At 47.2% G+C, this 12,665-nt stretch overlaps 1 protein-coding gene across 2 annotated transcripts in view; it reads right to left on the minus strand.

Moving 5' to 3' along the window:
- The window catches only part of CA10 (carbonic anhydrase 10), a 449,583-nt gene extending 442,782 nt beyond the window's left edge, over nt 1–6,801 (minus strand). For both annotated transcript variants that reach the window (XM_053673299.1, XM_037129593.2), the window contains exon 1: nt 5,917–6,801. In XM_053673299.1, coding sequence (XP_053529274.1) covers nt 5,917–5,977 — 61 coding nt within the window. In that variant the 5' untranslated portion in view covers nt 5,978–6,801. The remainder of the gene's footprint in view (nt 1–5,916) is intronic.
- Nucleotides 6,802–12,665: the final 5,864 nt, after the last annotated feature.

Raw genomic sequence — 12,665 nt, forward strand, 5'->3', positions numbered from 1 at the left:
AGTACTGTTTTGCTGAACACAGAAGAAATGACCAAATAACTAAGCGTAATGTACAAAAACAGGTTCAAAGTGTCAACAACGAGCATTGTTATTGATGACAATGGTGTAAGAATTTCATGAGAGCAGCTCCAATTCACTGACTACTACAAGCCAGGCACTATGGCAGGACACACTGTGTATATCTTCTCCAATCCTGATTTTACAGAGGCTCAGAGAACTTACAGAACTTCTCCAAGACCGCACAGAGAGTGAATGGAGAAGGCGGGATTCACACACATGTTGGCCTACCTTGGTTCCAAAGCCCATGCTTACTCTCATTGGATATGTGTAATTTGGCCAGAAGTTACTGAATCCAAGACACCATGCTAAGCATTTAAAAAAACAGTGTTCTCTTTTTTACAGTTACCCGTAGGATCAACAGCTTTGGGAAGCATCACCTCTGATCTACAGAGAAGAAAGCTTAAGTCCCCTCAAATCTCAACTGGCTACAAGTCCAGATAGAATCTGAAACAAATTTTAACCAACTTCAGTCCATGGAATCAATGCAAAGATCCACAATAAGAAAAATAAAAACCACCAACAAATTAAACACGGTAGGACAGTCCATGTATTCTCAATTTAACAGGTCCCTGAGTGAGCTCATCCCCATTTTCCAGTATCTCTCAAAGTGGACCTTTTCTTCCAATTGGGACAGTTCTCACTGTACATATCACCCTATTCCTCTCCCTTTGTTAAGCATGGTCCCCTCCACCTCTTCTATCCCGACTGCAAACATCTACCACAATTCTCCATGTCCCTCAATGTCTGGACTTCTTCATTCTGTAGCATTCACCCCCTTTATCAAACAATTAGGCATTATTCTTATCACTTGGTCTCAGGATACATTTTGGGCATTACAACTCTGCTTTTATAACAACATCTGCACAATGAAGTCTCATTCATATTATTTTATATAACTCAACCTGTGTGTACACATCTCAACTTTGATTTTAGAACTATATCTTAAGCATGGGTCATTCCATAATATTATAAACAACTCTTTGAAATAGGCACACATGGGTTAATTTTGACTTTATAGACAAGGAAACTGAGACACTAAGAGGCTAAGAGAACTGCCCAAAGCCATGTAGATAATTAAGGAAGATGTCAATAGCAGATTGGGTCTTCTAACCTCCATACTATTTCTACAGTGGCTTGGTACCATACACTTCGGTGGTGCGTGGATCTCTTCTTGACCCAAATATGTAATGCTTGTGAAAGGTTGAGATGTTAGGCACTGATTACCCAGGGTGGTGAGCCAGCCCCTTTTCCCTCAGGGCCTCTCTATTACTCAGGAAGACTCCACTTTCACTGCCAGGAAAGTCTCATCTACGATGATGGCATCTGTCAGTGACTGGGCTAGGTGACATCATGGGAGCCATGCTGCTAATAACATCATCATCAGATAAGTGTTCTTTGTTTGGCTCTTTTTTTAACTTAATGCAATTTCCTATGTCAAGTTACATGGACAGCATCTGTAGTTCAGCATTTTAGAAGCACTTGAAAGTTGGGTTCCATTCCGAGTCATAATTTATGAGCAGAAAGTGGAAAATTCCATTGCCCCCCTGGGTAATAAGCGCTACATTGCTTCCAGGTGATTTGTTAAGCTTTCCAAGCCTCCTCTGAATACTGGGCTCACAGGGGTGAAGTGGGTGCCACTCACGGCAAGGCACCGGTGCCTGACGCTGCCAGTCTCCTTTGTATGAGACAAAAGGAAGAGACACTGCAAAGCTGGTAAGGCAGGGCAACCCTGAAAGTAGGGTTCACGGTCAATGTCATAAAATGTGCTTGCTGATAATTCTGTTCGTGCTTTTAAACAAGCAGAAGGGAAGGATACCACAGGCTCTGTTCTATCATGGCCCCACAAACCTGTGCAATGCCAGATTTGCAGTAAAAAATAATTACATTATTGCAAGCCTCAGACACTGTACTAAGAGGAAATCACTAAATACATTATCTCTTTAATCCATATAACAAATGTGTGTGGTATGTACTATTATCCCCTTTCTACATGTCAAGAAGCTGAAGTTAAACCATTTTAATTTTCAGATAAGGAAAAGAATGAATGAAATAGTCCTTGCTTAGAGAGATTGTGTATCATAAGCTGTTGGCGGGCAAACTTGGGTAACAGTCTTCTACCTTTGAATGACAGAGTCATGCACAACTCAAATGCTACCTTAATTCTAACTCCAGGCTACAATCACCCTGAAATTCCACTTCCAAACTTTCTAAGACTTACATCCAGTCAACACAATTTGTTCTTTCAATTGGAGACATCAAAATTAAAAATAAATACTGAATAACAACATTTAAAAGAAATCTCAAACCAAAACATAGATGATACATTGAATTTTGACTTCAGATGTGGCTGTGAATCCTCCAGGCTGAACCTCTGTGGGCTCTGGTTGCCTGATATATAAAATGACCCTACCAATTCTAGGAACAGATGAGTTAAAATAGGTGCCATATTATGTAATATATGTGAAAGCACCACATAATTCTAATTGTTATTACTGTTATTATTATGAATGAACTGCTGAAGTAAAGTTTACGTACAGGGAAGTAGAATTCGTTGTGCAAAATTAAATCAGACAGCTGTTTTTGGGCCAGGAAATTCTCTCCTGGTGCTGCTTAGCACTCATTCTTGCAGATCTGAGCTGCTTGTGTAAGCACAGAGAAAAATCCTCTCTCTCTCTCTCTCTCATCTCTTCACAGATCTTGGCTGCCTTACATTTTCAGTAAAATTGAGATCTGAGTCAAATGTGGAGCCCCAAGAACTCCCAGACATGGCATTCCCTCTCCAGCCTAGCTGTGTGTCCTTAAATAGCCAAAATTGATAAATCTCTCAAATGGAAGGCACACATGCTGCTTCCTCAGCAGCTAGCTAGCTAAGCCTTGCCAAGCAGACTCCCCCCACACACCAGTCCCATTTGTGGCCAGTGGTTTCTGTATTCTAGACACTATGCTAGGCACTTTAAAGAGTGTTTGTTCCCTCCAATGATCCTGTAGGATCAACAGCCTTGGAAAGTATCACAGCTTCATCACAACCAAATGATTAGTACAGAGCCTTCGAACATACAAAGTGCAGGTCTCTGTCTTTTAAGCAGTATCCCTACACAGACCTAGGGAGAAAGATCCTTAGATATACTTTTAATCTGGGGGATGGGGTTGGGTGAAGGTAGCCTCCTTTGATTAACAAAACACTAGGCTACAAAGCAGCAGAGTATTTCTGAAAGCGAATGCTAATGACTGATATTCACTCACTATACCTTCTATAGGCCAAATCTAATACCCAAATGTTCCTTCTGCAAAATGTTTCCAGTACAGACTTGTGCTGGCCTTTTCTAGTCTGATATTCCTCAGTCATGAAGCCAACCCTAGCATCACATCAATTATAGAAGCCTGGGAACTCAGTAGGAATTAGTACCTCATAGTACAGCAGTTCACCCCAAGATGGTACAGAGGTGTTTTGTTTTGTGGGGTTTTTTGTGTAATATTTAGTAGATGCTATAATCAAGGACTATGTTCCTTTGGTAAAGCTCAGTCATGAGTAAATTAAAACTGCAAATCATGGAACCAGAAATGAAAGACCTACCAAACTCTCCCTGAGACAATTACTCAGCCTCAGTGCACTGCATTCCTGAACCTCTTAAAGCTACCAGATGGGGAAGAAGACAACAAAGTCCCCCAAATTGTGAGTCATATTACTAATCAGAATCTCGTGACAGCTGTGGACATCACTGAATGAGTAGTTCTGCTTATGGAGGGCGGAGACAAGCTTGGCTCCGAAGAAGGAAATGACCTTTTAAAGTTAAGTTTAGGGATGTGTACATAGAGAGCAAGTAATGGTGCATCTCTGTCTAAATGTCTTCATAAAGTGCAAGTTAATGCAGATCCTAACTAGGCATTTGCAACGCTAACCTAGTTTTCTGTGCTTAGCTAATAGCTAGCAATTTCGCTTACACTTTTATCCTCTCATTACTCAGCAATGATGATCATTTAGGAAATACATGTGAAAGGCCGTGTGTTCCATAGCACCCTTCCTGCACTGGAAATGACCCCCGCCCAATGCTTCTGTTTATATAATATAGTTGCTGATACACCAAATCAACTATGGCTGTGACAAGTATCCCATTAACGGGAGGCTAAGAACAGACTCATTCTCAGCCGGGTCCCCTGTGATAACCTGACCAAATGCAGGCGCTGGAAATAAAGGATGCCGAGAGCAGGGTGGGATGGGGTCAGAGATCCAGAGCCTCAAAGGTGTTAACCCTTCGTAAATCTTAAAGGGACTCAGATGGTCTGTCTCATATGAAAATTATTTATGATGCCAGAGAGAGTTAGGAAAAGGCTATTTTATAACTAGTGAAATATAGAAATAGTTTGAAATAGACATGCAGAAGAGACATATGCAAAACCTGGCCTTGTGAAATGCTACCCTGGATGTACAACTTATATAAACCTCTACAAGTCACCTGGGAATTTTTCCTTAGATATGGGATGAGGTAAAAATTTTTCCCACTAGAGGAATTTAGGGCACTTTTTATTATCTGCCAGGCAGTAGAGTGGCCAAGCCCCAAACAGAATGATTTTGAATAAAAGATGTCCTATTCCTGCTTTAGGAGGAGAGCACTGAAGCTGATCAGTGGCCACTGGACCTGGCTCCAGGGTAAAGGCAGACAAAGGTTTTGAATATCCAGATTCAGGTCTGGCTTAGAGGGCGGAGGGAAGACGCAGGAAACATGTCCCTGTCCCTCAGTGTTCTCAAATGTGTTTGCTCACAGGGGGCAGGGCTCCTGTTTTCCTCTTCTTGTCACTTCATGGGAAGTTGGCTAAGTCCCCAGTTCTGCAGAAGGAAGGCAGGCAGAGGGGAACACTGCAAATGGGACTTAAGTCTGGACACCTAAATGACAGGGTGAGGGGAGACGGGGTGGACCCTGTGCACGGGGTGAGGCGCTAAACCGACCAGGGGGCACTGTTAACCCTGAGGCTCTTCCTCACAGCGCCCCTCCACACCGCCAACTCCCTGCACCAACGAAGACACTGCATGGAAATCAGACCCCTTCCAACACGAGACACACAGGTGCAGGCAGGCAGGCACCAGCCCCGCCCCATTCAATTCCACTGGCTTCCTTGTCAGCTACTAAAACCAAAGACTGGCACGAGTAGCCTGAGGTCAGTGGGTCTGAGCCAGCACATCCTTGCCACTGGGGATTCATAAGGACCGTGACCTCAAGTGATATTTATGACGCCGTGTTCTTTCAGATGGGATTTGCTTTTTTTTAGAGGGGGGTGGAGGAGGGGGGCGGGCTGGGATGTTTCCCACTGTCACCAGGGGGCCTGATGGGTTTGGGGAAAGCATGCAGGACCTCCACATCCCTCTGGTCCCTGCTGGTATTCTCCAGTCCCGCATCCTCCCGCAGTCCCTTGAAAGTGCTTAGACACCAGCGCAGGGCTCTGCGTCCATTTTGCCAACCAGAACCACCGAGTTTGGTAACTTTGAAAGACAGGGGATCAGGGCGGGGTTGCCAAGGCTCAGATTTCGGCGCCAGAGTTCTCAGCCAGAAAGCGGTTGAAAATCAACACGCATCTGCCTCTTCTTTCTCATCCCCCACCCCTTCTACGTTCCAGAACTCCATACAGATACTACTCCCTACACACACACACACACACACACACACACACACACACACACACATCGCTGGGCTTAGAAGGTTTTTAATTCTGAAGGCAGCAGACCCGCAGAGCTGAAAGGGTCTCTGTCACCACCCCTCCCCTCCCACTCCCGCGAGGCCACTTGAGGGTCTTACACACAATAAAAACCCACACATCCCGAACACAACACGAACCCGCCCGTGACTCCAGCGCGTCCCATACCTGATATGCAGACGATGAAATTGGCTTGAAGAAGAAAAAGCACCTCCCAGACTATTTCCATCCTCTGATTCTCATTCCAAGTGCATCACTCGACGGGAAAACGGGGGGCCGGGGGGAGCCCGACACGGCACACACACATACACACACTCACACGCTTCCGAGCGAGCGCACACCGGACTCCCACCGGACGGCCGGCCAGGGGCGGTCACCCCCAAGATCAATATCGCAGTTTGAATTGTTCTGGCAAATCTCCCCTCGGGCTCGACGGACGTGCGCCCCAGACGTGCTGACACATGTCCGATGTCTCTCTGCCCCGGGGGTCTCTCCGCTCAGCGGTCTCTGCTTCTGGCCCGAGTGGCGGAAACAACACGAGCAGAAGCGGCGGCAGCCACCTGAAGCCACCGGCGCTGGGCTCCTTCTGCAAAAACGAGACCCCGATCCGCCGGGCGCCCCAAGAAGACATAGACGATAGCCCCGCGCCGGGCCGCGCCGCGCCGTTCCGGGCCCCCGGCCGCTCGCAGCTCGCGGGCTGAGCCCTCGCAGTCCGCGGCAAGTTGCCCTCGAAGTCCGCCCCCTCACCGGGGCATGGTCAGAGGGTCGCCGCTCCGCTCCGGGGCCGTTCTCCTCCTGCGTCCGGGGGTCGGGGGGAGGAGCAGACGCAGCGGAGAGACAGAAAGAGAGGTAGGGTTTAGTGCCCGGAACCGCCGGCCGCCGGCTGCCTCCGCCGACCCTCCCCGTTCCGAAGTCCGCGCGCAGCCCGCCGCCCCCACGCCCGATCTGGGCGGCGCATCCAGGGCACCGAGCGGGGACGGAGGACAGTCGGGGACCCTGACGCGTCCGGAGCCTACGGGCTCCCCGCGTCGCGCGCGCGCTGTCCGCGCCTCGGCTATTTCCCTGGGCTCCCCAGAACCGCCGCTTCGCTGGTCCGCAACTAGCGCCGCCGCCGCCGCCGCCGAGATTTTCCGCAATGCAACTGCAGGGGTCGTTATTTCCTCGCCTACGGATCCCGACGCTTCCCGATTCGGAGGGGAGGAGGAGGGGAGCTGGGGGCGGGAGGTGGGAAGGGGGAGGCTGGGCCAGGTGAGCGTCCTCGCGGTCTCGGGGAGACCCAACCGCAGCCCGGCCGCCCGCTCCCCGGGGCGGAGGCGGGAAGGCCGGGATGGGAAGGTGAGGTTCCACGCGGCCATCCGTAAGGAGACCGGAGCGCCAGGCGTCGGAGCTTCGGGCCACCGCGGCGGCTGCCTGGGCCCTAGCCAGGCTCCGACTCCGCCCCGCCCGTCTCTGTCACCCTCCGGAATTTGGGGAGTTTCTCTTCTCCTTAAAAACAACTTCGCGCCAGCGGGTTCGTCGCGGGAGCCCAGGGCAGGACTCATCCTGCGAGTGCTGCCGGGCTCTCCCTTTGCCGCGGAATATTGAGGATTTTTTTTTTTCTTAATTCGTTCCCTGCCCTTTACTACTCGTCCCTCTCCGGTCCCCTTCCTCCTCCCCCCTTCCCGCTCCAGTGCCACAACAGCACTTACCCCAGAGTTCTCCTCTCTGCAGGTTCCCAGAGCACGTGCAACTCTTGCGTGCAAGTCCCTTCACCTCCCTCCTCCCCAAAGTAGAAAAAGCATCCGTGCAAGTCCGGGTGCGAGCCACAGCCTCGGCCAACTGCGCCTCTGCAGTGTTCCGGAAGGATCCCAGGCTATTGGAAACCAGGGCTTTAGGGGAACGGGCTCCCCTTCTTTTCTTTCAGTCGTTTTCTTTTTTCTTTCAGGAAGCTCAAGTGCTTTGGAAGCTTTTGCTGATGTCCAGTATACTCTCTGCCCCTGACACTCAGCCGCTTCCAGTGAAGATTTCCCCACCGAATCCGTGCGCGCGCGCGCGCACGCCCTGCGCGCGGCTGGTAGAGGCCCCGGGGGAAGGTGGGAGCGGCGGGAGCACCAACCACCGCCCAGGCCGAAGCCGGAGCCCGCAGGTCCGTGGGTCTCGCGACGAGCAGGCTGTCTGAGGCCAAGGAAGCACTTGTACCTATGCAGCCTCTTGCAATGTAGATGAAGGTGATTGGAAGGAAATCCTGCGCTCGGGACTGTTCGTCTGAGAAAAGGACTGGGAGCGAGGGAAAGGGAAATCGCAGCAGATTTGTATCGCTTCTGTCGCTGCAGCAGTGGTTTGAGAAAGCCCCAAACCTACAGCTCCGGGCGGACTGAAGTCGGGGAGGGAGGGTGGGGGAATCCCTGGGAAGATCTCGGATTTCTCCGCGCGCTTGTTCCCAACGTACACTGATGTTTGGAGATTTTGCACAAGCACGGATGGACACACACAGAAAAACACATGCAATCCACAGGGGATATTTTTTGTGCACATTTTTATTTTTGATGTTTGGAAGCCATTGCAGTGTGAGTCTAGGTCTAATAACCGTGAAAAGGGGGGGGGGGACGAGCGGAGAGGGGGCGGGGAAAGGGAAGAGGGAACGCTTCTTCCGCGCAGTTTAGCGAGTCTCCCAGGCTGTGTGGCATCTGAGGGTTCGGTGTCGGAGCCAAAGGAGTTACACTGCAGCGTTCCCGGGATTCTTGAACTGACTCCAATTGCCTAGGAGCCTGGCGGGTCCTTTTGCGGAGTGGCGAGGACACTGGGGAGCTGTGGGAGGGAGCAGAATCCAACAGCGGGCGTCTTCTAGGTTGGGCTGACTTTGGGAGTCACAGCTGCCCAGTCCCGCAGCCTCCGGAGACCGGAGAAAAGTACCACCGGCAGACCTGCCTACTCTTGAAGAAGGAGGCGTGGACGAGGGGTCTGGTCTCCGACGCAACCGCCAAGGACTCCAGGTGGCCAACGCATTAAAAATCTAGGCCCAGATGAAGAAAGAACAGGATTCTTATTTCGCGAGTTGGAGGAGGCTCGGCAGGAAAGATGTTGAGACCTCAGAGCCTTAAAAGAATCTGAGATAGTGAGAATTATCCCATTTGGGAGACGTGGGGGAGGGTGTTTGTCTCAGTTCCTTGAAAGCCCACCTCACGAAAGGACTTTTTGGAGAGAGAAAAAGGAAAGCAATTTGCCAAAGACGAACCGATTCCGTCCTAGCGAGGGCTGAGAACCTAGGACAGGGTCCTACCTCTTTCCTCTGGGAGCCGAATTTTCGGCCAGCTGGAGATCTCTCTCTCTGGAAGCATAAGCAAGGTGCCTGGATTTTTAGACCACGACTTTTAATTAATTAATTAATTAATTAATTATGAATTATGCAATTACGTGCGTGCCTTAAATGTGTCAGGCAGTGTGGCAAGATGCTGGAGTTTTGTCACTGGAAATCCATAATCTTTGTTTTCAAAAATCTTCAAGATAATATTGCCCTCTACATTTTTCCTTAAGTGCCAAAGCCAGTAAAATAATATTTAACCTTTCCCGCTTTTCAGCCCATACACTTCCTTTTGGCCCTCTAAAAAAAATTTAATCTATTCTCTGCCACCAAGTACTTTAATTTAAAAAAAATAAACAACCCTATCAATTTGTGATAGTGTTTGTTCAAGTAAAAATAATTGTGTGCATTTATTGTTTTCTATGTGCCAGGTATGGTCAAATCCCTTACATGAATTAGCTTATTTACTCATCATAACATCCATCTCAGAGAAATATTGTTGCTTCCATTTTACAGATCATAAAACAGAGACCCAGAGTAGCTATTTGTCCAAGGTCTCACAGCTACTGATCAGTAGTGGCGGGGTCACAGTCAGGCACTCTAAACTCGAAGGCCATGCCCCGCCATCTCCTCTCATGCTCTGGAAAATGGAAGTGTCATCCTGGGGAGGTCATTTTGTACTTAGGTAAAGCCAAAGTCCACACATGAGGCAGCCAGGTGTCAGTTAAAGGCAGGATGAAATGCAATAGTAGAACATGTGGTTTAGAATTTAACTACAGTAGAAATGAGAAAGAAAAGATCACTGAGGATTAGGAGAAACCAAGGGCAACTCCCAATAAAAAATCCAAGCACCTGCTAAGTGCCAATTTCGTTCTTGAAATACAGAAGGGAACACAACAGTCCCACAACATTAAATTTCTACAATAACGTTTTCTAGAAGAAAAATACAATATTTTCTTGCACTTGTGAGCTTTATCTACATTTTTTTTTTAAGAAAAGCTTCATCTCAATCTGGAAAAACAACTCAGTAAAAACATGGAGTAAGTAGAAACCTTCTGTTATTTAAGTATTAATTCTTTTAACCCACAAAAGAAATGGAAAAAAACCTGGAAAACTAAAAATATTTCTTTTTGGCACTCTTTTTCTGTATTTTAATGAGTTTGTACCCATATCTCATTAACTATAATACAAAGAACCTCCATTATACCTGCCTTCATCTTCTGCCTCTTTGCCACTCTGTGTTGCTACAAACTCCGTGCAGGTATGTTTCACATATGGGTTATGACAGAATGTCTTGGCTGAGACCAAGTGTGACAGCAAACCCCAGCTGTCCCATAGAAAGCAGGGGGTTACATTTCCTCTTTCCAGGAGAGAACAATATTGAAATCACTTGTGTTCTTTATCGACCTTCTTTCTCAATTGTTCTTTCTTTAATTTGCAAGCTGTCTTGCGAAGAAGCTCTGACATTGTATCTGCATCTTTATCCAACTTACAGGTATTGGTCTATGATGTTGCAATGTAATTATTCTGTTGGGAACGTAGGATATGATCCCCTATTTATTAAATGGGGAGATTTCCTTTGAAGGTCATGGAAATGATCTAGTCAGCCATTCCTAGAGAGAGGCAGATCTTGGGAGAACAAATGAAGACTTGGAAGATGAGCCTTATAGCGGAGCTGAGCAAGAAATACTTCCTTTTCGTGAGTTAGGATGAGAGGCAAAGGATCCTATTAAGGACCATGTTTAATGGTGAGGGGAAAGCCAGTTTCTGCTCCTGAGATGTGGGCTGTGAGCTAGACAGGGAGGAAACCTTATAGTCCCCAGGAACATACGCCAAGAGAAACCAACCAATAAGGTGGGCATGTAATTCCATCATCTGAAAATAATCATATGTAGTAACCAGTTAAAAAATCACCTCTGCCTGTTTTTCCTTTTTGTTGTCTGTTCAGGTGACTATTGATAAGCAATGTAACATATTGTGGGCAAACCTCTGTGCTAATACCTGGGCTACAATGGTAAGGGGGATTGCAACAATTCCAAAACCAGCATAAAGGTGGTTGAAACTGCAGGAGAAAGCTCTTGGTGGCACCTCAGACTGCAGTGTGATGGACAGCGACACAAAGGGCAGACCATAGCCGAATGGAGAGCTATAGGGAAGAAAGAAGTGGGTGGTGGTGAAGATCCTGGTGATGTCTTGGACTGTGAGCATAGATGAGTCATCCCTACAGGGGCTCTTCAAGCGCTAGTAGGAGGGCAGAACCTCAAAAGGGGACCAGGACTCTGCTACCCAACATGCACGTCAAGGCCATCAATCAATGTGTGCATTTCCTGTTGCTGCCGTGACAAATTATAAAGTTAGTGGCTTGAGATAGCACAAACTTTCTTTTTCTTTTGAGAATATACTTATTTATTAAACATTTTGTTGTTGCTCAATTGCAATTTTCTCCATTTACACAAACTTTTAATCTTGCTGTTCTGGAGGACAGAAGTCTGAAATGTGTCTGTTTTTTTAAAATATTTATTTATTTATTTTTTAGAGAGAGGGGAAGGGAAGGAGAAAGAGCGGAAGAGAAACATCAATGTGTGGTTGCCTCTCACGTGTCCCCCACTGGGGACCTGGCCGGCAACCCAGGCATATGCCCCGACTGGAAATCGAACCAGCGACCCTTTGCTTCACAGGCCCATGCTCAATCCACGGAGCTGCACCAGCCAGGGCTTAAATGTATCTTATGAGGATAATATCATTGTGTCTTCAGAGCCATGTTTTTCCTGGAGGCTTGAGGGGAGGGTCTATTCCTTGCCTTTTCCAGATTCTAGAATTGTCCACATTCCTTTGCTCATGGTTTCCTTCCAGCAATGGCTCTACTCCAGTTTTTGTTTCCATCATCACATCTCCTTCTTCGACTCCCCAACTCACTTTTATTCTCTTGTAAGGACCCTGGTATTACATTGGTCCCCTTGGATCATCCAGGATAACCTCCCATTTCAAAATGCTTAATTGAATTGCATTGGCAAAACTCATTTAGCCAGGTGAGGAACATATTCACAGGTTCTAGAGATTGGGAACCATTATTCTGCCTACTACAAGCAGGTGGATATATAGGTCACACCCAAAATGCCAAATGTAGATCAATGAAGCTTCTTGTGAAGTAAGTTAAAAAAAAAGAAGCTTGCCACTTTTCATTACTATTCAGTAATATACATTATGTTTTCAACGGTGAGTTCAAGTGGGTTATTTGAGGTATTAACACAAGAATTTGTTCTTGATAAGAGTCAAATCAAGAGGAGGTGTTAAGGTGTTTGAGTGCATGCAGTTCACTTCTCTGGACCCAGAATGTGAAGATGATGAAATAACACACACCACCAGGAGAACCGGTTATTTTCTTCTCTTTGACATCATGCTGGACAACAGGTTAGTCACCACCAGTGCTCATCATATTTCTGAAGTAGCATGTCTTCTCATCTGTACTATAATTTGTAACCAACATAAGAAATTTTATTTTTTAAAGGAGCCAGCAGATACTTTATTTCTATAGAATGCTATGCCTTATTTGCTGTTCAGATTTTGGCAAGTGATTATTGGCTAGGAAACGATACTTACATTACGGCATTTGGGTCAGTGATTTGGCCATTAGTTT

This window comes from Artibeus jamaicensis, unplaced genomic scaffold (genome assembly GCF_021234435.1).
Source record: "Artibeus jamaicensis isolate MK-2021 breed Jamaican fruit bat unplaced genomic scaffold, CSHL_Jam_final contig_1998, whole genome shotgun sequence".
Lineage (NCBI taxonomy): Eukaryota > Metazoa > Chordata > Mammalia > Chiroptera > Phyllostomidae > Artibeus > Artibeus jamaicensis.